Genomic DNA, 27,658 nt, shown 5'->3' on the forward strand with positions numbered 1-27,658 from the left:
TAATTCAATTCAGGAGGAAACATTTTCACCGGGAACAAAAACAGCATGTTAATACGTGGACATTCTGAAGGCTGCTTCAAAATGATCAGATTATATTTTAAATATTTGTTCAGTTCTCCTCCAAACCCCAGCAGCTGTCTGTTGTAACTTTTGAGTGTCTACTAAAGTAAAAAGAAAAGCGTTCTAATTTCTCACCTGCTTGTTTTTATTAAGGCATACATGTACACTATTTTTATTAATAGAGTAAATCGGTTTGGCGGAGATTAAAGTTAAGCTTCATAACATATTAATCACAGTTAAATTAAGAGGGGACGGCAGTAAAAACTCCGGACCTGTGACATCATCAAGTACGCTGGTGTTCCAATTGTACAAATCGCGAGTCCGTGCTCGCGTTCTCAGCAAGTCTGGACTCGCCGAGAACGCGAGTAAGGACTCGCGTACTTGAGAAATGAGAAAGGGCCCTTGTCTCCTTACAGTGAAATCTAATTTACATTCTCCCACTGGATATTTAAATAAACCTGTAGCAACATAGGTAAAAAGGTTATGCTACGTCCTTCAATTGAGGAAGCTAGCTTATTGATTGATAAAAAGTCAATATTTTCACTTCCTTAATGTTTGCTTTTACATTGCAAAATTATATTTACAAAAGCTTGGGTTTATTTCACTCATTGTGGTAGTTACCATGAAATGAAGTGATCTTATTGTAAATTTCACCAGCTAAAGTGTTAGTATGAGTGAGCAGTTAAGACTAGCTACAGAGACAGATCATTTGTTGTTCTGCTAACTGGGCAACTTAACACATGATGAAACATCAAGGCAGTGCTGCTGCTCGGTCATACAGATGATAACCAATTATCTCTTCTCCATCTATAGCTTTCGCTGAGCTACAGACAGACATCCATGAACTAACCCAGGAGCTGGATGGAGCTGGGATTCCCTTCCTAGACTATCGGACCTATGCAATGAGAGTTCTTTTCCCTGGAATTGAGGACCATCCTGTGCTCAAGGAGATGGAGGTACGGGTCAGTACACCACCGACCAAACTTGAGACTGAAACAAACTAACAATGTATAATCAGCTATAGTAGAGGCTTTACTAACAAACTAACACCAAACATGGACACATACAGCTGCCGCTTTACTTAAAGTAGTTCACCTAGTTTGACAAAAGTTTGCCCTAGAAGTATTCTGAAAGTTCTGTTTATCGGTATTAAAACTGTCCCACTAGCTTTACTGCTGGAAACTTATGTAGCCATTATCCCATGACACGTTTCATCAAAGGAAGGACTCTTAAAAAGCCTGAGATGTGACAAGAACTCCAGACGCTGAACACCTTAAAGCAATCAAATAACCTATATTTTACCTACTTCGTCTTAATGTATTCAGCTTGTCTCAATGAATGTGAATGAATTTTCAAGAGCCATAGTATCATCATTAGTCGGATCTCAAGGGACAGAAACTCACCTTATTCTTTTGATGTAGATAAAAAGAGTTATACAGTAAGTATTGCTTTGAATTGACTGAAAAAGAATGTTATGTAAGAGACGTTAAAAAAGACGCAGGAAAGGCAAAGGGGAACAAAGCAAAAAGAAAATAAGATTCACAGCTCCTAGGATTGTTGTTGGCATTATAAATCACTGTAAAGTTATTAAATGAACCAGTATATGCAAACTCCTTGCCAGGACAGCCAAATTGAAATAGTGAACCTGATTTATAAAGATGTCTTACCGCTGAGACCAAGGGAAGGAGAATTAATAGTATGTCAACATAAACTACTCCCCTCCAAAACTAAAAACCAGAGAGCCAAGTTTGCAATCAGCAGTATCATTAAGATGTAGAATCTGGTGCTGCTCCATTGGCTTTGATTGGAGCGCTGACTTTTTGGAGTCGAAGAGTAATTTGTTTGACCTTTTACAGCTTAATTTAATCGCTCTAATCCAGAACGTTGATTCATATTGTTAGAAGTAAAATCCCCCTGGGTGGTGTCATAGCTGTCATTGGTATCTCTTTTTTTATTCCTTTCTGTGATTCACCCCGAGTTATTTTTGAAAGGCAACAATTTTGGCTATGAGCACAGACTATCAATCTGTATTTACAAACTACAGATAATGTTAAATCTGAACGAACAGAGTCCTTAGAGCATCTAGAACAACAGTAATATAGTAGTGGGAAATGTACTTACTTTCTTTTTTTTTTCCTTCTTTGCTTTCCCTTTGTGTTTCTTTAACAAGACAGTTTAACAAATCTAAATTAGTTCCAAGTCAGAAATTTAATTAGGTTGAAAATCATTTTCTTTTGTCCCAGTGTTATTTGTATTGAAAGAGCAGCCTAACATAGATGTTGATTAAATATATATATATATGTATGTGTGTGTGTGTGTCTGTATATATATGATTTGAATATATGAAATTTGGTTCAATTTAGGCTTAACAGAGCATTTTATTAAGACACAGCAATGTGTTTCATTATGCCCATGATGGAATTAACAGCCGCTAACTGTTATAATCCCTGGCAGTGAGGTTAGATGAGAGATTTATCTTCATCAGAGCTTAATAAATCCAGGTATTTTGAAGGAAGCAAACCAGATCCAAAATGGAATCAGTTATTGGAACTGAGCCGCTACACAGATTGCAATTTCTGAAAACCCACTTTGCTACTATAAGGGCTAATATTCCAGTGTTTCTATTTTTCACTCATGGACTGTCCAGATCTGGAAGTGAGGCCATGCCAAAACCTGCATTCTTTCTTGTGATTTTCTTTCTCACATTTCTAAATTATAGTGAACATATTGATTGACAAGTTCCTGCCATAGGAGTGTGTAGAGTCCTTTGTTTTCTATATGAGAGCCACTCCTCCCATTGCAATACACCTTGATGACAAAAGTGCTCAGCTTGAGGCTTCTCGCCAACATTTCACCGTAGACCACAGTATAAAAGATGGACAGTGACATCATCTGCTGTTTTCTGAAGTTCCGTTAGGAAGCTTCAAGATGAGCATTTCTGCCGTTGAAGATAGGCAGGTCTGACTCTGAATCGACTTGCTCATTAACTAATGACTTTTCAGTCACAAGTCATTAGACCATGGATAATCCTCCATTTTTATATTTTTTTAATTTTAACATGTCCCACAAGTTAGTCCATAAACTCATCAGGAAAGCATTTACCAACATTGTAATCTTGTAATCGGAAGGTTGCCGGTTCGAGCACCGGGTCCGACGGTCTCGGTCGTTGTGTCCTTGGGCAAGACACTTCACCCGTTGCCTACTGGTGGTCGTCAGAGGGCCCGGTGGCGCCAGTGTCCGGCAGCCTCACCTCTGTCAGTGCGCCCCAGGGCGGCTGTGGCTACAATGTAGCTTGCCATCACCAGTGTGTGAATGGGTGGATGACTGAATGTGTAAAGCGCTTTGGGGTCCTTAAGGACTAGTAAAGCGCTATACAAATACAGGCCATTTACCATTTACCATTAAGGCAGAGGGCTGTGATCCCATGGACCTCTATAGCAGTGTTTCTCAACCTTTTGGAGCCACGGCACATATTTCACATTAGAAAAATCACAAGGCACACCACCAAAAAAATGTCACAAAGACCATATTGATCATTTCCCCCCGCGCACCAGGTGTAGTGGAATTGGCTCAGGTTGTCTCCATTATACTTTTTTTGCTTTCTTCTGACCATTCGCATGCTAGGGTCTTCATCTGGGTCAGAATTTTGTCCCGGACTCAGGTCAGACTGACTACTTTTTCTTTTAAAATATTTATCTATTGCTATTACACACTGCCTTGTCTCATGGCATGACTATTATGCAATTTCTTCTTTGTCTTCTTCTGTTTTACTGGCAGTTGACAACCCATTTAATTAGAGCAGGTAGTTGTACTGCCCTCTAGTGGAGGAGAATGTAATTGTTCTGCCCAATCGCTTAGAGTACTAATCAGGTGGAACCGGATAATCTTCCACGGCACACCTGATCATTTCTCATGGTGCACCTATGTGCCACAGCACTGGTTCTATAGAACCAGAAGTCTTTTTGCAACTTCTTGGAACAGCTATCGCCATCTGGTGGTCAGCCAGAATGCAGGTTTAAGGCACTAGCACATTGGCTTCATTTTTCCAACGAGGAAGTTGCGTATTTGTTTTTATACCATCTGTTGGCTCAATGGGTGACAATCAGTGGCATAATCCATCTTTTATATACAGTCTGTGGGTTTTATTTTATTTTTCTTCATTAAAAAACAGGCCTAGTCTGTTTGACCAACCAATCAGCCGTATGCATATATTATCATATTAGGATACAATAGCTTCCAGGATCTCAATAGAATATGGAAAATTTTATATTTGTATAAAATTAAGAACTTAACTTTCCCCTGCCGACAGTCTCTCTGAAAGCAGCTGTCCTAGTGTGATTTGTATGTGTACGTATGCTCATCACAGTTAGATTTACTGTACATTGTTTTAGGATTACATCACAAACAGAACATGTTTAAACTCCGTTTTCCATAATCCAAAATCCCAAAAGTGTGAGTACACCTTTAACTTTGGGTGTCAGGCAGGCACAGAGGTAAAAGGTGCTTACGTATTTTATTGTTATGTCTAGACTTCCTTCCGTAACCGTCTGTATTGCCCCCAGGGGTTGCCGCTGTAATCCAATGACTTGGGTAAACCAATGCTCCTAGCTTTATTGCACTGCGTGACTGCTCTCACCCTAAGCTTGACAGCCACGTGACACACCTACACACACACATCCAAGCATACACACACAGTCTTGCAGATTTGTGAATCTGCAAACCTTAAATCTATCTTGGAAAAATTGGTGAAGACCCTGCCTGCACAGTATGTACATGCATCTCCATCTGTCTAATCTCATTCTATCTCGCTCACACTCCCTCTTTTTTCCAACACGCACACACATGCGCACACATCGCACTCACCATCCACCCTGGAGGCCGAGAATCTCATTTAGCACTTTACAGAGAGGCCCAGACACTTTATTATTGCATGTCGGAGGAGAGAAAGAATAGATGTTACAGTGGTACAAAAGGATGACGACAGAAAGTAGGAGAGAGAGGGGGAGTGGTAGATGTGATGTGTGTGTGTGTGTGTGTGTGCAAGGATGACACACAAAACCAAGGAGAGAGGGAGAAATTAAAACAAGAGAGAGAGAGAGAGAGAGACCAATGATGTGAAACAGTCAAAAATAAGTGCGAGAGAGAGAATTAAAGCGATGAGGAAGATGGAGCGAGTGAGCGTCAGAAAGGCGTCTTCAGGGGGTTTCGCGTGTTGTTGATAAGTAGTGACAGGTGCCAGCCAGTGGAACAAGCAGGGTGCACCTCTGTACCCAACCCTGACACACACACACATACGCAATGCTGCTATGCCCTAATGCTTCATCCTTCCTTGTACTCCTCTCCATTTTTTCCCTCCCGCTCTGTTTGACAGAGGACTCCCTCTCATGCTCAGCTGGTTCAGGCTGGTCTGATTAGACTTTCAACATTCTAAGAAAGTTCCTTAAACTGATAAAAAGCCAGAGTTCCCCATGTGACAGCGGGTTATTAAAAGATTCAGTTAAGGGCGTTTAAGTAGTATAACACATTCAGCCCACTAGCAGGTGTGATTATACCAAACAAGTAGAGTTTAACCGCTAACATCGCAGACAGAGATAACGCGTGAGATGGCTAAAGCTCAGGACCGTAAATTCAAATTCTCGTCTTATCGATATTCAACTGGAGGATGCTTTGAGCCACGCGCACACACCCCCAGACCCCGATGTCAAGAAGACAATCGTGTCAAAATTGTCCGCTGAAATCATCTGAAGTGGAACACGCCGCACGGCAGCACAGCAGGAGAGGAGAGTAGCCAATCAGTCTTACCTCGCTGTTTAACAAGCCAGTCTGAGCTCATCATATGTCTGCTTGCAGATGTGTTCGGAATCTCTCTTTGCTCAGAGTGAGTCATAGATTCATTACTTGTACTGTGCGTATCGCAATCCTTTGTGATATTGTTTAAGGAATCCAAAGCTTAAGGAGTCCTATTATGCTTATTGGTGATTGTATGTTTTCCTTTTTGGACTACTAGAGCAGCTTTCAGTGTTTCACAATTCAAAAATAGCCCCTGAATACATTCACTGTCTGAAACAAGCTGTTTCAGCACCCCTTCCCTTTTAAGCCAGCTGCTTTCTGATTGCCTGCCCCTCATCAACACAAGGCTTAAATAGTAGGTTCGGGGAGCTTCTGTGCTCACAGCCAGCGCTATGTTTTTCTGGGACCATATAAGGAATATTCACTGATATCATACAGATCTACTAATTTTAAAAAGTCTTGGAATCAGAGCAGCCTGAAGCCTGAGCCTTTGCCTCACCGCTATTACTTTCACATACCTCTGACCTCATTATTTGAAGTGACCTCTCATGAAGCAGCCCTTTAACCCTGTCTACAACACCCAACGTCTCCAGGTCCCTGCCAATGTTGAGAAGGCGCTCACCCTGTTCGGCCAGCTGCTGACAAAGAAGCACTTCCTGCTGACGTTCATACGAACCCTGGAGGCCCAGAGGTTTGTCATTATTTACTCGTTTATTTCATGTGTTCTTCCATTTTTGGTAATATGGTGGGAACGTGTGCTTTTACAAACATGAATGCATCAAGAAAAAAAGAAAAGAAAAGCAAAGGTATGTTTATGAAAGCAGTAACACATTTTAGGAGCTCTACAGTTACTGTAAGGCACTTAGCCAAATGTTTTATGACTAAACAGAGTTTAATTAAGATAAAATGTGCATTAATATTTAAATGAATTGCTATGAGGTTAACGGCGCGTACGTATTTCAAGGAACAATTCAGATGGGGCCAAACAAAAACAAGGCCTATCACTTGTAAAGGATCCTTTTTTAAAACATTGAATGTATTTGTAGGTCATTTTCGATGCGGGATCGAGGCAATGTGGCGTCTCTGATCATGACGGCCCTGCAGGGGGAGATGGAGTATGCCACCGGGGTCCTGAAACAGCTGTTATCCGACCTGATAGACAGAAACCTGGAGAGCAAAAACCATCCCAAACTGCTGCTAAGGAGGTGAGGAAGTAAAGCCAGCATAAACATATTATTTAAAAAGGGATATCTCTTTAATGTTTCTGTTTTCTTTTGTCTAATTTTACTTTTTCATTTTAAGTATTAGTTTATATCAAACTTTGACTGCAAATGGACCGAATCTATATTTCTGCTCACTTTGCTCATTAAAATCATCATCATCTTCCAGAAAAGCAATATTAGCATAACGGACAGTAGGAAAATCTGTGGATGTCTGAACTAAGTGTTCAGTTTTGACAGTCCACCTTCTGAAAGCTGGAAATCAGCAGAATACCACAGGTTAACGTCTTAACCTGCAGGAAATCGTAGTTTTTAACCAGTCATGGTTAGCTAGCTTTATACACTCACGCACCACTTTATTAATGCTGACATGTAATTCTCACAAATATCTGATCACATGGATCAGCTCAGAGCGCTTAGGCATGTAGACATGGGCGAGATGACCTGCAGAAGTTCAAAGTGAGCATCAGAATGTGGAGGAAAGGTGATTGTGAGTTTGAGAAACTGCTGATTTGCTGGGACTTACCCACACAAGCATCTCTCGGGTTTGCAGAGAACAGTCCAAAAGCAAGAAAATATTCAGTGAGCGGCAGTTCTCTGGGTGTACCAGATGTATGTGCAAGTTCTTTATCAAAATGGTGATATTTTTCATTCTGAAATAGAACTACTGCGATCCACGAATGTTCATGGGCTGTTTTACAAAAACGCATGATTCATTTTTGATTAAGATGCTAAATGACAGATATTTACTTGCATTCTTAAACAGAAAATCAGTTTCAGCGGTTAAACTTTATGCTTGATTAATTTCTGACTTCTCAGAGAAGTTTCAGTGTGTCGGCTCAAATTTGGGTACAAAGATGTGAATTGAGTAGTTTTCAATTTTAAACGAGTTTTTCGCAAATTTCTCAAATATTTGTGTTTTCTTGTTTCCGTGACAGATGCTCTAATCAATTTGATAAGCACTCTATTGTCTACGGGGATATACTTTTATTTCGTTAAACCGTTTTTAGGAAAGACTTACCACAAAAATCCTCATGTCCATGTCAGTTTTTTCGGATAATTCTTTGGAAATCAAGAGCAGCTCCTTCACTCCAACCAGACTTAAATACTGCTTTTGTAAGAGAGAGTTCAAACGTACAGCAAATACAAAAATGCTGCCAAAGCACAAAAACACAAGGGAAACAGAAAAAATGCCACAAATGAAACTAATGGAAGTTTTTTGGAGGACAATAATGTGACGGACCAGCTGCAGAAGTGAAAAGCTAACAGAAAGCATCTTAAAGGCTTATAGGATCTACGATACTGTATCAATATTATATAATGCGAACAACCTTTTTATCTCCGTCACGAAGCGATGAATCCTCCTCTTCTTTGAAGCGTGTCTCGCTGCGATCCTTTTGCTTTCTGTCACTTCTGCAGCTGTTCCGTCACATTTTTGTGTCCCCAAAAACACTTCTGTCGTGTTGTTTTTTTCATTGTGTTTTATTTAATTTCTGTTGTGTTTCACATGCTTTTGCAGCGTTTTTCTGTTTGCTGGTGTTTTCTTAAGTTGCAGTACAGATTTGAAAAATTTCCATGTGATTTTGTCACAATGTAATAATGTAACACGTTAAACTTAATGGACTCTGGTGAAATGAAATGAACTCGATTGACATTCATTTACACTGAGTATATTTTCTTTAATGATTACTTATTTGAATAAATAAACCTTTAATAAAAGAATTGCTTCATGTTTATGAGGGCTGAGAATCTTTTCTTTTATCAGAGATATCAGAGCTCTGTTGGTCTGTTGTTGTTTCCTTTAAACGTCTCTTTACAAGCATTGTGTTTCTGCCTTCTTTTCTCTGTTTGCATCAGAACCGAGTCTGTCGCTGAGAAGATGCTGACCAACTGGTTCACATTCCTCTTGTATAAGTTCCTAAAGGTAAGGAACGATCACTCGCAATAATAGTCTTAGTTTAACACTCCCGACTTATATTAATTCTTTATTCCATTTACCTCAGTGTGTTTTTATTTAAAAGCTTTTCTTGTTTGGCCTTCATGTTTTCTTCCCTCAGCAGTGCAGAGCACATAAGAGTAAATCATCAAAGCCTCTAAGCAGCACCCTTTTCTTCTCTGTTTTTAATGACTTTTTTTTCTTTTGGTAAGCCCACAGATCTTCTCCCCTCACGTAATTTTACTCGTGTAGCTGACACATCCTCTCCACTGATCTTTTCTGTTGTTCTTTTAGCTCACATCTTCTCTTCCTCTGATCTCCCTTTCATCTGCCTCGTTTCTTGTTGTCATTGCTCTGCTGTCAGTCTCCTTTCTGCCTTGAGGTCGTTCGCCTCACCAGGGGGCGGGACATCGGTCGCGTCGTCCTCGCGCGTCGTCCTTTCCCTTTATCTTCTCCCGTCCGTCATCCCCTACTCTCGTTATTGCACAGCCGAGTGAGGCGATTTTCTTTTTTTCTTTAATGCTTCTCTCGTCCTTCTCATTGGGTTTCCCCTTCTCCTTTCCACACTTTAATTACATACGGGAAGACTTGGAGCTGTCCTCATATGCCATTATAATCCTAATCATATTAAGAGTGCAATGTGATAATTATTGGAGTCACAGCAGAAAAGAAAGTTGAGTAATTTTGGGAAAGAGAGGGTGGACTGTGTAGAAGATGGTGTTAAATTGTGCATTAATCTCTCATTGTGATTAATCAATAACAGGAATATTACAGGAATAAGCCTGTAAACAAAACAAACAAACAACCATAATTACCTAAACTGCTTTCATTGTCATCATTATTAATATTTTTTTTATTTCTATAAAATCTCTAAATCTGGAAACTAATAAATACACAGCATTCAATGCAATGTAGGAATGTGAGCCTCTTCCTCTCCCTGTACAGCCAGAGCCGTCATTGTACCCCTAAAATGTAAATGTCAGGATACAATTAGGCAGCCCTAATGAAGGCAGCATGCGGAGTAAAGGCAAATTTCATAGACAAGCATGCAGCGGCCGAGCAACGGAGGCAGAAAGCCGAAGCGTAACGCTGTAATGTATGCTCGCTCTGTCTCATTAGCAGCTGCCCACCTAATTGGCCCAGATGCTAACGAGCTTCTTAAAGCGTGCAGCAATGGAATGAGGGAGAGAAGAGGGGAGAGAGAGGTCAGAGATGGGCATCGGAGGTGGCGGAGAGAGGGGAGATGAATGGAGGTTGCGGGTGACAATTAGGAGTTAGGAAAATAGAGAGGTGAAGAGAAAGGAGCAAGGAGTTAAAGAGAAAGGCAGGGCAAAGATGTGAAAAGAGGGCAGAGAAAGGGGAAAGCAATGAAAGATTAGGATGACAGGAAGCAGGAGCAATTTTTTGAAGTGCAAGTGAATAAAATGAGGAGAAAATTGTAAAAGAAAGTTTAAAAAAAAAGCTGAGAAAATTGGGAGTAAAGAGTACAGATGTTGCTGACTGATAATTTAGTTTCCTAATTTGCCCAAGTTAGAAGCAAAAAATCTGACCCACAGTTTAATTTTAGAACAAGCTAATGAACTAAGTTAAGCATGAACCATTATGTGTGTATTTAAGACCAGTTTGATGCCATGAATCACATCCTTCTATAAAAAGTCTTCCAAATATCGCCAAAACGTGGAACCACGCATAAAATCCCACACACTCCATGTCACATCAGTTTGCAAAGCATGGCTAACGTTAGCGACATTAGCACAAGCAGAACATGATGGCCCTTTGCTCACACAGAGTGGTTATATTCTAGCTTGCTTTGTCACAGCCTTCATGCTGAGGTGGATTTTTTTAGATTGAAGTACTGCAGAACCACGCTGGTTTGCACGATTGTCGTCTGTCGTACTTGTTGAAACCTTTTTGTAACACTGAGAGAATGATGCGGGCTTCTGACTTTAAAGGTACAGTGTGGTAAATATGACCACTAGATGTCAGTAGTTCACAGATTGCCGTCAATTGAATTTCAAGTACCTCCCAGTTCAAGTACACAATCAGTTAGTCGACGGTTTATGTCAGATGTTATTATGTGTCCTCGTTTCTGGAGGAGGCTGTAAAACTTTGTAATAGGACTCTGATACGAATTCTGTCTGATGACAGCGATGCTGATCCGAGTTGTTGAGGATATTCTGAACTTTTCTGTTGGTAAGCGCTGCTGTCTTTGCTGCTGTTAGTGGCTGTTAGTTGGCTAGATCTAGCATTGGTGGACTTTGACGCTCAATCAACATAAGCAGCTGTTGTTGTTTTAGCTGGCTGGTTGGCAACTGTTTGGAGAAGGGAGGGTCACATGTTTAATCTGCTGACAGTAAATAATTGTGACAGTATTGGGAATAACTAAGGATGTTTATTCGTATTTCCATGTATTAATGCTCTGTCTTCAGTTTAAGAGGCTTGATATGTGGCATTTTATCCAGATGCAGGTCCCGTTGTCTCTTTCGCTTCTTTGGTGAAGGGGACGCCTCTCAGATGATAAAACATAGGTACGATCCTTCATATCTTGAGTTTGAAGGTGCAGACGCTGCTTAAAACACCTACCGGTTCTCTTCGCCTCCACCTTTGGTGTACTACATATGTGGCCACAAAAAAACACAATTAGGTGGAACGGCGATGGCCATTTTAGCCACTGTATTGAAGACAAACCTCCTATTCCTTTTATTTTTTACATTGGACTTTGCAATGTAATGTGTGAATATATATGAGGGAAATAGATGAAAAAGTAAAGAAGGAAGATGGTGTAACAATAAAGAACTGAGGATTTTTATTATGGTGGAAAAGAAGGAAAAAAGGACGCAAGGGAGGAATGCATGCGCTAGAAAGAAAAAGCAAGTTGTTAAGTGTGCTTGAAGGTGAGACGGATAAATTAGTACTTTCCCCTGCTCTCAGCTGGACCTCATGCATCTCTAGCAGATGCACACGCGCACACAGTCTGAAGTGTCTCCCTGAGCACTGCGCGGTCGATCATTAAACTCTCGTCAGGATGAGTATTGGCTGTGATGTGTCCTCTCTCTCTCCTCTAAACTGCCACTACTTCATTCGCAAGTGTTTTTCCTTGGGCCCAAGTGATGACTAATGACACTATTGATTGGCAAGTGTCTTTGATGGAGCGGAGAGTGGGCAACATATTTATAACATCTATGTCTGGTCGCATAAGCTCGGCTCCGAGAGAAGGCTGAAAAGATTTACGTAACACTGCTTTCAGCCTCCCTCTGGAACAAAAAAAAGGAAAGATGTTTACATAACACCACTGTGTCCTTCACATCTTGAGACGTCATTCCGGGTAGGTCTGAAATTTCATCTCGTTCGTTTACAGATCATTGCCAGTGTTAGAAATTGCCAGGATTTGTTAAAGAAAGCCACAAATTCAATCACTAGTAACTAATTTAACTAAAGTTATTTTTTTTGATGATGATGATGATGTGTGTTTTGCATAATTGAGGAAACTCTAAAAGTTGCTTTTTTGATTTCACGCTGTAAACATTTTGAGGCATTCCTTATTCAGAGGTAGAAAATACGGGAAGAACCGTATGACAACAAAGGAGGGAGAAAAGCAGCTGCCGCACCTAATTTATCGCCTCTGACTGCTCACCACGGCACAGAAAATTGCATCTGAATTTGAACGTCTGGGGAAACCAAATGTAAAATCCGTGGTGCCGTTTTGTCGGACGCACACGGACAGAGAGGCTATAAAGGGGGGAGTGAGAGGGAAACGTGACAGTGAAGAATTCTTTTTCACGCAGTTTTCCAGCCATGTCAGTTGCCGGTCAGCACGGTCCGTGATGCATTAACTTGGATGTTACTCTGCACACAGTTACAGAAATATTCCATCTCCAGTTTGAGCAAATGAATCATGTTTTTTTTTAAGTTTTCACCGTCAAGCTCTTTAATTATTCATGTATTTTGTCACCCTCTTCTTGAAAGATGAACGGATAAGTCACGATTCCAAAAGTGTTCATTAGGTACACCTTTTCAGCTGCTCATTAACACAAATATTTAATCAGCTAGTCACACAGTAGACTAAACTGCTGAAGTTCAAAGAGAGCATCAGAAGGAGGAAGAAAAGTGACTTTGACGTGGTTGTTGGTGCCACACAACCATCTCAGGTCCAGAATGATCCACCTGATCAGTCCACTCAACCCAAATGTCTGGGATTTGGTGGAATAGAAGATTTCCCACCATGGATGTATTCTGTGTGATGCTGTCATGTCAGCATGGGCCAAAATCTCTGAGGAATGTTGAATGTATGCCACAAAGGATTGAGGCAGTTCTGTAGGCCAAAAAACCCCAACAACCCACTACTGGGAACGTGTATCTAATGAAGTGGCCACTGAGCGTAAATTCTACCCAGTTTTTGTTGTTTTTAATTGCTCTCCAGACACTTGCAAAAACACACACTTACCTCATTTACTCATTTATGTGAGCGCCTTACTACACACAGCATTTTGCATCGCTGTTATTAATTTACACATTTAAGTATTCCCAGTGTCTTCAGAGTAGCAAACGTTCTTAGGAACCAGATTTAAATTGAATCACTGTGTTTATTAAGTTCTGTTAGGGGTTTTGTTTATTTTCATTTTAAATTTTGGGGGGATTTTTGAATTATTGGGCAGTTTTCCCTCTTTAGGACTGTTTCTGACATAAAAGTCAAAAAATCGCGCTGTGTTTGATCTCCAGATAACTCGTCTGTTTCTGCCTCGTCTCTCGCCAGGAGTGTGCCGGGGAGCCTCTTTTCATGCTTTACTGTGCCATCAAGCAGCAGATGGAGAAGGGACCCATCGACGCCATCACAGGAGAAGCCCGCTACTCCCTTAGTGAGGACAAGCTCATCAGACAACAGATTGACTACAAAACACTGGTCAGTAAACTCGCTGTGTCTCGAGGCCCGTTTCATCTGCTCGGGACCGAATCATTCGATTTGTTAAGTTTTAGTCACATGAGAGTCTAAACAGTCAGCTGCTGAAATGCGGGTTGTTAAAGCGTGCGGTGCATTTGGAGGGAGTTGGCCGTGGACCGTCCCATTTGCTGCCCAGTGTTAACAAAACAGAACTATTCAGATCTAGCTTGGAAACATGCAGGCAAACCTACTCATCAGCGGGGTCTGCTACAGTTGTTTTGGTCCGCTCCCAAGTGCGAATGCCGAGTTATTATGTTCTCAAACTGCCTAAATAGACGAGGGATGTGTCCAGGTTTGAAAATGAGCTGCTGTAAACAAACTGGGTGTGAGAGTGATGCTGGACAACCTGAACAACCGTTCACACCATTCAACTAACCAGTGCTCATTGTTTGCAGTGTTCTTGACATATTCCTGATAAAGCCTAATTTCTTTTGTCTTTTCCATTTTTCTTCCATTTTTATGCTTTTTTAAAAATGTTTCCAGACGCTGCACTGTGTAAATCCAGAGAATGAGAACGCCCCGGAGGTGACAGTCAAGTGTCTCAACTGCGACACTATCACTCAGGTCAAAGAGAAGCTGCTCGATGCCGTGTACAAAGGCAGCCCCTATTCGCAAAGGCCAAAGGCTTCTGATATGGACCTGGGTAAGACATGCAGGACTGTATGTGCAGGCTTAATGAGATAAAATCAAATAAAAGCAGATTAATTTGTTTTTTTTCAGTCATTTTGTTTAGACGTCTGCAATAAGAATTGCATAAATCCAGTAGTCGGGAGAGATCAGTGCACTGTAGCTCATTGTCCCATTTTAGCTTTAATGAACATACTACATTCAGCGATGCCTTTAAGTCCAGATTGCCATGATGTTAATCTGAAAAACTTTTTTTATGACTTAAAAGCATTAAAAAAAGTCTATAAACCCATATATATGTATGTATAATTTAAATATACATTCAGTTAAATTTTATTTATACAGCCCCAAATTACAACAACAGTCACCTCAAGGCGCTTTATATTGTAAGGTAGACCCTACAATAATACATAGAGAAAAACCCCCTATGAGCAAGCACTTTGGCGACTGTGGGAAGGAAAAATTCCCTTTTAACAGGAAGAAACCTCCGGCAACACCAAGCTCAGGGTGGAGCAGGGCCATCTGCTGTGAACGGTTGGAGTAAGAGAAGAAAGACAGGATAAAAGACATGCATAGATCAGATCTTAATGGGCAAAAACTGATATCTGTATCAATATGGACTTAGTGATGTGTTAGGAATGAAAGGATGCCACATTGTTTGATGGCAATAAAAGTGATCCAGCAGGCTAGTCCATTTTGCCGAAACTTAAAATGACTAACTCAGTAGTTAGTATGGCCCACACATTCTTGTATGCATACCTCACAACTAAGAAGTTTAACTTACTTGATGCAGCTCTCTGATTAAAATGTGTTTCTTTAATTATTATTTATTTTTTTTGGTGTGACAGCAGTTTATCCATCCAACAGATTAAAATATCTCGAACTTTTACCATAAAGAACCCTGCTCTCATTTTAGCCCCTCCCTCAGTGACTCGGGTTGCTGCTAACGTTGCTTACTTGCTGCACGATACTGCAGAGTAAGCATGCGGCATCATTATCTGGACTTTTAATGTTGCAAATAGCCACTCAGTAAGAAAAACCAATAAGCTTAAAGAGAATAAACTGCTCTGTGGAAATGAGGCAAACAACAGAGTATCAATTCTCTGTTGTTCTTGGGAATGTTAAGTCCAGGGACTTTTCTCACATTGGATACAGGCTTTTGATCAATTGTTAGTTGCTTTAATGTAATTTTGCAGTGTAAAATTTAATAAACCTACTAACTACCTCTTTTTCATTGAAAATATAAAAAACACAAATGCAAAATGATGGCAAGTGATACACAGTTTCATGACACACACATGCAATTTGTGTTTGTGCTCTTTGCCATCAACTCGGCTTTCCTCTTTTCAAAGAATGGCGTCAAGGTCGGATAGCCAGAATCATCCTGCAGGATGAAGATGTCACAACTAAGATTGACAACGACTGGAAAAGACTCAACACGCTGGCTCACTATCAGGTACACGAGCACAAAGCAGGACAGACGTCAAGAGCCAGCTACTCAGCAAGAGTAATACACTGAATATTTTGGTGGTGTGTGTGTGTATTGTTTTTGTTGTGCAGGTAACAGATGGTTCAGTGATTGCCCTGGTGCCAAAGCAGAACTCTGCCTACAACATCTCCAACTCCTCCACCTTCACCAAAAGCCTCAGCAGATACGGTACGGCTCCCATTCCCATCGTGCCTCGATCCTGTTTAAATCAGTCTGTCAATGATCCCCATTTCTCTGACCGCTCGCCTCCCCTCAGAGCCTCTAACTCGCTCTCATTCAGTCTTTGTCTTTGTTTGTCATGGCCATGATTGGGGTCCTTTTTTTTTCTTCTTTTTTTTTTAACCTCCATCTGAGTGAATGGCAATCCTTTTTATCCACTGCCATCAGCGCAGGCCAAGGCTATTCCACGGCTATTTCCAAGCAGTCCATAAATGACAGGCATTAAAGTAGACACCTCGATCCCCAGCTGACAGAGTGAAAAAGAGATAGAGAGAGAGAGCGAGAGGACACGTAGCAGTCAGATAGACAGAGCCCCAGCAACAGTATGGTATTTTCCACTGGAAAATTAAACCATTTAGAGGATAAATTACTCTGAGGTGAGAAAAAAAACTGAACCCTCATCTGATGCTGAGTGGGTATTAACCCTCACACATGCACAGCTGCTATCATTGCCGCTGATCTGCTGTAGCCCCAAATGAGTGTGGCTGTTCTCCAAAAACGCCTGTGCCAAAAAATGAAATGTTTAGGTTAAAATTTGAATTTTTTTATGTTTTTTGTGTGTGTTTTATATGGAAATGGAAAATTGACATGCTAGTTTTTCTGCTGAATGCCGACTCTGATGTCAATTGCGCGACCTGAAAATAGTGGAAAAGTCAGATGTGTCCTTTTTCCCTCAAATCTAGCATTAAGAAAAAAATAGTGCTGGTCAAAGTGTTTATTTTCAATGCTCTCCCATGACAGCTGTTCTCAAACTGTATTTCTAGCATACCTCATTCCAAAATGAAAAAGCTAAAAAAGATTCATGCCCAACTCCCAACAATTATTTTATTGAGCATCAGCAAACTTCTTATTATTTAATATGAAGCATTCATTGTATTTATTCATACTTCGTATTTACTTCATATATTTCACCTGGCTGTCATAACAACTTATCCAAGATGTAACCCTTTTACGTCACATCAAAAGAAGTGGTCCCAGTTTGGAGCCTGGTGGGACGCCTATTTTGTATGTTTGAAAGGTTAATATATTATTAACTTAAACACACTGTTGTCAGGATTCCACACGTCGTTTAAACTGACTCCTTATCTGAAATTGTATTTTATGCTTTTAAGGCAAATAAATAGCAGTAGAAAACTGCTGCCTGTTTACACACCAGCATTCTGTCTCCTTGGAGTCATATTTCTTGCCACCTGATGAATGCATGTCCAATATTCACCCTCCTTGCAGCTCAGAGTCTTCACCTGCTGATATAAATATTTGACCTTTAACTTCTAAATCCAGTACTATTCAAAGCTACATGTTGGCAGGTGTAGAAATGTGTTTTTTGCAGGGCATTTTTACAGCATCTGCTAGAGAAAATCAACATAACCACAAAACTCGATAAGCTGATAGATATTACCGAGGGTTTAACAGCACAAGTGGCCCATATTATATGCAAGTAGATGTATGATTGACTGAAATACGGGAGTACCAACTAAAAATTCTTTCTCACTGCAAATATGCCAGTTTCTATTCATTCTACTTGGAACAAAATAAATGGTTTAATCAGTGCATCACACAACACCTACACTGTTTGAGAATGGCATTATTGAGGACCTGTTTCATTTCTGAACCTCTCTTGTAGTGAACTATCTCACACTGCTGCAAGGCTCCAGCTATTTTGCTCCACTGTGAAAAAAAAAGTTTGGTTAAAAAGTCTCTTTGACTGTGTCCCTTTTGTTTGTTATTATGATCCTGTTGGTGTGCCTCATGCATGAATGTGTGCATATAGCGGGGTGTTATTAGAACAGGCAAAATTGTTGGCCACCAATGGTCATGATGAGCTTGGAATCAAAGCCACTCAGCACCCCACTGGCAAAAGCAACAGCAGCGCTCTACACCATCCCACTCAGCCTCATTCACTCTTCTATCCCATGCACTCCCATTACTCTCCATTTCACCCCTCTCTCCTGACCTTTTTGACTCTCCGTCCATTTCGCTCGCCCACTCCCCCTTTTTTTTTCCCGTCACCCCCCTCCACCCTCCCCATATATTTACTTCTCCTCTATCATCCACACTCCTTACTGTCCTTTCACCAAGCATGTGGATGGTTACACACATCAGCATCTTTGGTCTCGCCACCTCTTCTCTCCAGTCCAGCTTTCTACCCCAGAAACAAGAGATATTCAGCAGATATTGTGCACCTTACCTCCCTGGCACATAGGGATGGGTATTGATAAGATTTTCACGATTCCGATTCCATTTTCGATTCTGTTTAACGATTCGATTCTTTATCGATTCTCTTATCGATTCATTTTAAAAAAGGAGAACACTAAGGTCGATTAGCTTAGAACTGTGTTTTATATCTTCTCTTTGAACAAGATAGAAATTTAGGAGTAACATGGCCTTACAAATCCAACAGTGAGATCTTAAGAGATCCAGCCTATGGCTTTTCAATGGGGTGTCACAGGGTCCCCAGGAAAAAAATTGTAAATGTAAAATAATAAAATAAATATTCTTCTGTTGCAATAACAAAGTATAACATAAATTATTCTGTAGCAATTACACAAGAATATCCAGTAATGTCCCTGCCTACAATTAAACACATTCACTTACCGAAAATCGGGGCATCTGCTGTGGCAAATGGGTGCAAGCCTTTGACCACAAACTTAGTCACAGCTCGGTGACATTCGTCTATCCTGGCCTGAAAGGAGACGCTACCGGTAGACTGCAGCGAGAACTGCCAGCATCTGAGCCAGCCAGACTCTGTCTCTCTCATCATGGTCACCTAAATGCACAGTAATGGCAGGTTTTGTAATAAGGCAGATCACGCTAACATAATATGCACTGTTAGTTGATTATTTACCTGCCGTATTAACGGGAGAGGACGTGCAAACGTTACCGCTGCTGCTGGGTTGAGATTCACGAGTCCGGAGCAGAATTAAAAACACGACATTCATTTAAGGTTATCGCGTGTTTTGTGAGCAAATGTTTTTGCATATTCGTAGTGTTTCCTCCCTTAAATTAAATATCTACTTTGCAAGTATTGCAAGTTGCCCTGTTGTCATCCGTTCTCGTAAAGTATGACCAAACTTTTTAGCGTTTGAGCCGCTTAGGCGCCGTGTTTCCTGCCAGGTAAATGACGCTCTGCAACGTGGTGACGTCATTCGGGGCGACTGGAATCGATAAGGGAATCGTTTGCAAAAATGGCAAACAATTCCAAGGAATCGAAACAGTGGGAACCGGTTCTCAACAAGAACCGGTTTTTGATACCCATCCCTACTGGCACATTCCCTCCCCCCATCCTACATGAAACAGTCACAGATTTCTTCTTGCTTTATTCCAATCATGACACTCTCACAATGAATAATGAACCAGACACAGATGGTAGAGATTCTGGGTCAGTTGAACCATTTTTGAGTATTTTCGGTAATTCTACAGTAATTCTGTTTTTGTCTCATTTAGAGAGTATGCTGAGGACGGCCAGTAGTCCAGACAGCCTACGTTCTCGAACGCCCATGATCACCCCCGATCTGGAGAGCGGAACCAAACTGTGGCACCTGGTGAAAAACCATGACCACTCAGACCAGAGGGAGGGCGACCGGGGAAGCAAGATGGTCTCTGAGATCTACCTGACCAGGCTGCTGGCTACAAAAGTAAGGGGCAGGGGTGTAAACAGCACTCTCTTCTTTTTTATATATATATTGATTCTACTCAGAGTGGAAAAACCTCTTAAACAGCACTTGAAACCATCAGGGGGACACTAAAACCTAACAGTAAAACTCTTCTTCAGCATTTTCAGCTCTTTCGTGCAGAGTGATTCACCTCACCTATTTAAAAGGAGAGGAAGCTTCTAATACAGAGTGTCCCCACATCTTTGAGGGGTCTTTATCTTTATCAAATTACATCATCACAGACATTGATGAGAATATTTATGCAACTAGCAATTGGTTTGTCATCACAGGAGATCAGGTCAAAGACCCACTACATTCACAGATTCAAACTTCACAGAACAGACCCACAAGGTAGAAAATTAGAAGGCTTTTTGCAAGCCCACGCAGGACACAAGGGTTGGCGAGGGGATGAATACTTATATCAGTGTCTGGAGGCACTGAGAACCCAGTATACAGCCACTCTTGTTACACACATAACGAGTAAGAACATATACTCCAAAAGTGTAAATATGCTTTGGGTCTGGGGATACAGTAAAGAGTAAAATCTGAGACATTACACAGCCTGTGCAGACAGATGGATTTATTAAGATAGGAGCTTATCTGTTCCAGTAGAGAATAGACAGACAACGGGGGGGGGGGGAAACACAGCTGAAATGCTTTCTGTGTAGACAAAACATAACGCCGGGCTGAACAGATGGTCCCCAGTTCAGTCTTAGAGAAGTTGACCTGAAGGTAGCCATCCATCATGGTGTTTGGGTGGGCTGATGTGTGCTGTGAGACAGCTCGTTAGGAAGGTACAAATAGCTGGGTATCGTCAGACAAGAGTAGGGGGACCAAGCACCCATCCTTGTGGTACGCCAGTGGAAGGAAAGTGACAGGACACTGATAGAAGTGCAGTTTCAGTGGTTGGTTTTGTTTTCCGAGAAGAGTTTTGATAGAAAATTAGTAGGCATGTATGTAGTCTCTCCTTAATAACTCTGTCTGAGTCTTTACATTGGGCAAGATTGCTTCAAAGCCTTTATTGTAAATGAAGCAAGTGAAATGTACTGACTAAATGTGTTACCGGTGAAGCTAAACATACTCGTAACCATTCCCTCCATCTTGGAATCTTGCATTACAAAACAGGCCGCCTGTCTTTGCCCCTCTCCTTCATTGTCTTTCAGTTCACCTTCTCCTTTCTAATTGTAGGAGGGGGGAGGGAAATGTAGCAATGGGCAGCAGTTACAAGCAAGCTGGCTTTTCAATTTCCAGTGGTAATAAGAAAAAACAGATTAATAAAAAGGTGGGCTTGTGGTGCAGAGGGTAGGGAGGCAGATACACAAGGTGTCAGGAGACGAGTAATTTGTTGAGGGATTGAAGATTTGGCGATGCATGATGAAAAAAAAACAGAGAAGCAAATGCAATTCAGAAGCTCATCTTGTCCTTGTCTCTCTTATGGCTGCCTTTCCAAACCCGTTTGCCCTGGCGTCTCGTCTATGCAGATCTACCTGCTTTCATTCACAACCGTTGCAGGAATAATTCCTGCTCCATTTTGCAGCGGCTGACTAAATATGATCCCGACATATATTTCCTCAGTAATAGATTCTGCCAGATGGAGAAGTCGGGGTGACAAATGTGGTGTTAGGGAAATTAATTTAGCTACATTTGAGGTAATTATGTTGAGGCATTGTCATTGGAGGAAAGCGCTATCCAAATCCAAGAGCCGGGGTTCTGGTTTGTGATTCTGCAGCGCTTAGTCAGCAGAGCAAGTAAGTCTCACAGCCAGAGTTATCGCTGTGATTCCCACTGGGGCCATTCATAGTAACAATGTACACGCTCGAGGCCCATTCAGGTGCTGTGGATACAAGTAGCTGGAAATGGTACATTATATTCTGCTTCACAGTGCCATGAAACTGCTTATGTTGACGCTGGCTTCCTGAGCTCTGAGATATTCCTCCTTTCTAATTAATAGTCAGGCTGATTTGAAAGGGAAGCATATGTGGGAATGTTTTCAATCCTAAGAAATTATTGCACACATATGTAGAGAATCAATAAAAGTTAGAAAAAAAACCCCAAAACAAACATTGAGCATAGAGTTACCTGATCCAGCTCTTCATACAGATCTGCTGATGGCTCATATGAAAAGTGTTATTAACCCACTCTGCAAACCACTTCCACCCCAGCTCGTCTATTTCAAGTCATGTTCGCGCTTACTGACTGCTGCACTGCTCTCCTTGCCTTTTGGCTTTCTGTGTATGAGTTTAGAGCGGTGAGGAGGTCCCAGAACAGAGGCACACTTCCATATATAAATTACAGCCACTAAAATAACAGTCCTCTTGTGACTAAAGTGGTTCTGACAGAAATATCAAAAAGGTCAGAGCGATTACCATAATATGGGAACACCACCTGTACTAAAATGTCAGAATGCTTGTTCAACATAAGAGTGCAGCTTATGCTTGTATATAATCATCATTAATATCAAAGACCTCTAAGCCATTTTGACCGGTGTTGTGGGAATCACAGCAACATTTAAATAAGACTTTCAGTGATTGCCTATAGACTAAAAACAACCCGACAGTGTAGTGAAACTGTTGGGAAAAATAAAAAAAAAAACGAAGTACATCCCTACTGTTTCCATAGAAATTAAAAGTAGCAGCCAGATGTTTGATCAGCAAGTGTGAGCACCTCTATGTTAGCAGAAGTTTAATCAGTTTGTTGGTCTGTAATAACCTCTCGAAATTATTAAAACAGTTGATATTACAGCTACAATTACTGTTAAAATATTCCTTACATTTCTTTTTTAAAGTACACCCTGATTTCCTTCATTTAGGGTACGTTACAGAAGTTTGTGGACGACCTGTTTGAGACCATCTTCAGCACAGCCCACAGAGGTAGCGCGTTGCCCCTGGCCATTAAGTATATGTTTGACTTTCTGGACGAGCAGGCTGACAAACACTCCATCACAGACTATGATGTACGACATACCTGGAAGAGCAACTGGTGAGTCAGAAATCTGTAGCCGCTGAAAAACTAATTCCCCTTAAATGTAAAGTGTTCTTGAAACCGGATGTAACCCTGCTGGGTTCAATCAAATTTCACCTCCAGCGTAATGAGATCTTCAGGCGCTTTTCACGTTTGGCCCTGGTGACATTTGCGCTGGAGTCTATATCTCGCTGAAAATGACTGCAATCAAAGTGCATTTCAAAGAGATTTGAATGGATGCCAAAATATAGTAATAATCGCAGTGCCTGCAAAGTAAATATCCTTGTAAACAATGCTGCACTGAATTAAATCGATACATCCAAGTCTGCAAAATGTATAGAAAAATGTAAAAAATGCTGTGTTGGGTGCTTCCTATAATAAGATCTTCAGACTAGATTTGCAGTGTTTGTAATTCATAAATTATTTAATAAATTTTTTTTTATCATTGCGTTTATGTAGCAATGAAGAGCATTCGTCTCCAGCCACACAGCTGCTACGATCCCCGAGGACCCCGGCACTGCCTGCGTGCATTAAAGCCGGCTTTAATGCACGCAGTGAACTAATTAGAAAAAAACAGAACTACAAGTGGAATTAAGCTAGTGACGGAAAGCACTTAATCACACGATGTTACATTTTTATTTTGAAATAACCCTTTTTTGGGTTTTATTCTCTTGCTCTCTCTCCAGTCTCCCTCTCCGGTTCTGGGTGAACGTGATCAAGAACCCACAGTTTGTATTCGACATTCATAAGAACAGCATCACAGATGCTTGTCTGTCCGTGGTGGCCCAGACCTTCATGGACTCCTGTTCAACATCGGAGCACAAACTAGGCAAAGACTCGCCTTCAAATAAGCTTCTCTACGCTAAAGACATCCCCAACTACAAGAACTGGGTCGAGAGGTGAGTAAGAGTTTGACCCAAACGCAAAGACTTTGAGAACAGCTACGTTTGATGGGAGGACACCTTTTGTATCCGCAGTTTAAATGTTAAAAGTTCCTCATGAGCTGTGAGAGAAAAATGAGTTGGAGCGTTATAATCAAAGTTAATTACACTATTAAACTATTAAGCTAAAAACAGCTGTAAGACTGTAGCAACGTTACAGGCTGAACTTTATCTGGTACTGGCATTTAAAGCATAATAGTTGGATTAAATTACTGCAAAGAAACCACTCTGCAGTAATTACAGCTGTCTCGATCACTATATAATACAGTGTACTATACAGAGTGAGTAAAATTACAGTGAGAGCTGCTCCATGTGGATCAGTTCTAAGACAAAAAGAAAGAAGAAGACAAAGGTTTCACTGGATTTTGCTAAAAAGCAGCCATAGCCTCTTAATCTTCTGCCCAACTCCAGGATGTTTAAGTGATCGCACCACCTACTGTTCCACTTTAGGGGCAAGAGGCGCTCTGTTCATGTTTCTCCTTCAATTCATTCAAATTTTGTGTAATTAAATTTACCTGAATTCAATTCAATTTAGTTTTTTTATATAGCACCAAATCTCAAGAACAGTTACCTTAAGGTGCTTTATATTAGTATATTATATTAGTTAGGTAAAGTCCCCATAATAATAGAAAGAAAAACGAATTAGATGATTTCCTGTAAGCTCGGACTTGGCAACAGTGGGGAGGCAAAACTCCTTTTTAACAGGAAGGAACCTCAGCAGAACCAGGCTTAGGGAGGGGCAGCTATCTGCTGCTCAGCAGCGTGCATTACACCACCTCTACATACATATATATGTGTGTGTGTGTATATATATATATAATGTTGGTTTTTAATCCTTTTTAGATTTCCAGGTTTTTCACTGCTAATGGTAAAACAGAAGGGCTGATAACAAACACCATTCTGGTAGAGTACAGCGTTTGATACCTGCCCAAATATAATGCCCACCTAAGTACATTCATAATCTCACTTAGCATTTTTTTTTTAAAATCTAAAAAAATGGCACGATCGATAATCAGTTCGTTAGTGGGCAATCCTATTTCTTTTCTTTTGAAAGCTGAGCTAGCCCCGGTGCTCTCCTTTATATGTTTCTACAGTGAGTAGCTGTTGTGGCAGTTTCTCAGTATTATTCAGCTCCTTCTTCAGAGAATCTTGTCCCAGGGTGAGACATAATCCATCTCTGCCATCCTGAACTGTGGCTGGATAAACTAGTCTTTGTTCTGCTCTGAAGATCTACTGCAAACTCTAACCTGAACCTGCAGCAGGTCTCGAGCTGGTTCATTCACAGGACCAAGATGGCCGATGCAGCAGATCACAGCATTGCCTGCTGTAGACGGCCACAATCCACAATAGTGGAGCTGGAGTTAATCCACTGGATGAGAGACTGTGGAGAGCGAGTGCTTGTCTTCTCAGTTGTTTGTTGCAAAGTCAGGACATGTAAAAATATTTGCAGTGCAGAAACTGATAACATATAATGTATAATAATACTTAAGAAATCTTTCCTGCACATAAATGCATGTGCACTCTCCTGTCACGAACAGAGTCTAAATCTGTGGGAAAACCGCTGTGTATTTCTTTATGTTGAGCAGCTTGAATTGAATATGCTGCAGGAAGTAGTGTAGCTTCCACAGAGCTTTTGGAGGCAGCGTGAGATAAGGATTTATAGGTGAGATTTAACTGGGTGCAGTTGAACCTTGCTTCCATTATGCCTCCAAACCTATACTCTCCTCCCAGCGCTGCCCTGCTGCAGTAAACCTTGAGATAGCCGAGATGTGGATCGTGCACACAGATCCAGGTACAGCTCAGTATTGGGATGTTTTCTTAATATATTGTGTTTTTACCTGCCTCACTTTCTACGGACCTTTCACTCTCCCAGTGCAGCCAGCAACACTGAGTCGATAATACTAAGGTTGTTGTTTCACTGACAGCATCACCTGTTTTACCTCCCACCATCTCAAAAACGAAATATTAATGAAATATGAATGAGTAAAGGATGAATCAGCTGTTACAAACCCAGCTAGGTTCCCGTCAATATCCATAAAAGAGTCACAAAGTAGTCACCAAAAAGCTTACAGAGGATAGGATGGATAAAATATAATTGGACTTAGAACTGAAATGTAAGAGCCAAATCAAACTGTTCTGTTTAAAAAAGAAAAGAAATGAAATGCTAGGCTCGCTGGCTTTCCTTTCGAAAACAAACATTACAGAATAAATAGCACGTCTGTAAGTGAGTATCTTACAAAGGAAGTCAACTAACTGTGCGAGTGTGCTAATCGCTGCTTCCTGGCCCTGCGTCCCAGTGTTTTAATGCCCCTGACAGGACTAAACAAACAGGTTATATAATCAAAAGCTGGCAGGCAAGAAGCCTGCAGAACATTATACATACGAGGTACTTAAAAGGATCAGTAACAGGTACCCTTTCGTAGCAGTTAGCAAGAATGTACGGAGCAGGCTACTCACCGATCACAGCAGCCCTGAATGACAGTCTGACAGCCCTAACCAGTCAAATATGGCAGTAAGAGGGAGACAGGAGAAACACTCAGGCGAGGAGGGCAAAATAAAGAGCACATGTATGCACCGATCAGGAGCTGGGGCTTGCAAAGGGAATGCTAAGCAGTTTTGTTACATAAGGGGGAAAGAACGACCCAGGGCCCTAACATCAACCATGACAACGAAGCCATCAATTCCCAAGTTACATAAGCAGGTGGGCATCTGAAAAAACTGAATTTGGCTTTGTTTTTCTGTGTTCCCCTCACCCCCACGGTCCCATCAGACGCTTGCCTGTCCCTGAGATTGATTCTAGCAGAGGTTTCTTCCTTTCAAAAGGGAGTTTTTCCTTCCCACTGTTGCGAAGTGCTTGCTCATAGGTGATTGTCTAATTGTTTGGTTATTGTAGCAGAGGCGCCCTTAGGTGACTTTAGGTGCTATATAAATAAAACTGAGTTGAATTGAGCCGTCTCTTATTTTACTAATCTCATTATTTTTCAATTAAATGGCAAAGTAGGTCAATGTGTGCTCTAACAAGGTGCTAACCATCAGCAAAGAAATTGTATTAAGCTGCATTAATCCTTCAATGGGAAGCTTAGGTCGAGGCAGTAAGTCAAGGTGTGAATGGACACGAAGGTGGCATGACACGAAACTCTGCCTGAACTCTTGTCTAGGTATTACTCCGATATCTCCCGCATGCCAGCCATCAGCGATCAGGACATGAGTGCCTACCTAGCGGAGCAGTCCCGGCTGCACCTCAGCCAGTTCAACAGCATGTCAGCGCTGCACGAGATCTACTCCTACATCGTCAAATACAAAGATGAGGTAAGCTCCCACTGCCCAGCACTAAATATAGAAGAAGGGAAGAATGTTGTAATTATTCGCGCTCTGCCTCCCTTTACTTGTTTTGACTAATACCACGAGGTCATTTTAATGCAATAACACTGATAACCAGTCCACATCGGTACAAGCTGGAAGGTATTACCACCATTAAGGATGCACATTAAGGCATGAGCTCAGCACATTATGAACTTAATGGAGCTTAACAGAATTTAGGTGATTTTTTTAAAGACCTGCTTGCACAGTATCCTTTGCTGCTACCAGCTGATTAAAACTCAAGAATGCGTTAATGAAATAGTGCCACATTTTAAGGATGCTTATTCATTTTATTGAATAAGCATTCACAGTTAAGAAAACAAATCACGAACAACCAGCAGAGTCTCAAGCAAGACATTAAATGCACTTATTGGGATTTAAACCGCTAAATTCTATATACCCACGTGCCATCATGTTCATAGTGTGTGTCTGATGAGAAGTTCTCCAACACCATCATCACTCA

The 27,658-nt window shown here is 41.1% G+C and overlaps 1 protein-coding gene across 3 annotated transcripts in view; it reads left to right on the top strand.

Annotated features, from left to right (window-relative positions):
* Positions 1–27,658, top strand: part of LOC146364258 (plexin-A1-like) — a 309,896-nt gene that overhangs the window by 273,609 nt on the left and 8,629 nt on the right. For 2 of the 3 annotated variants that reach the window (XM_084916148.1, XM_084916149.1), the window contains exons 21-32: positions 874–1,022; positions 6,444–6,541; positions 6,897–7,055; positions 8,928–8,994; positions 13,760–13,906; positions 14,429–14,588; positions 15,925–16,028; positions 16,133–16,229; positions 19,725–19,915; positions 22,743–22,912; positions 23,581–23,793; positions 26,994–27,144. In XM_084916148.1, the coding sequence (XP_084772274.1) occupies positions 874–1,022; positions 6,444–6,541; positions 6,897–7,055; positions 8,928–8,994; positions 13,760–13,906; positions 14,429–14,588; positions 15,925–16,028; positions 16,133–16,229; positions 19,725–19,915; positions 22,743–22,912; positions 23,581–23,793; positions 26,994–27,144 (1,706 nt within the window). The remainder of the gene's footprint in view (positions 1–873; positions 1,023–6,443; positions 6,542–6,896; positions 7,056–8,927; positions 8,995–13,759; positions 13,907–14,428; positions 14,589–15,924; positions 16,029–16,132; positions 16,230–19,724; positions 19,916–22,742; positions 22,913–23,580; positions 23,794–26,993; positions 27,145–27,658) is intronic. The other variant, XM_084916150.1, reaches the window with a different exon arrangement.

The sequence above is a fragment of the Perissodus microlepis genome, chromosome 20, assembly GCF_051167445.1.
Source record: "Perissodus microlepis isolate ML-2025 ecotype Zambia chromosome 20, ASM5116744v1, whole genome shotgun sequence".
Classification (NCBI taxonomy): Eukaryota; Metazoa; Chordata; class Actinopteri; order Cichliformes; family Cichlidae; genus Perissodus; species Perissodus microlepis.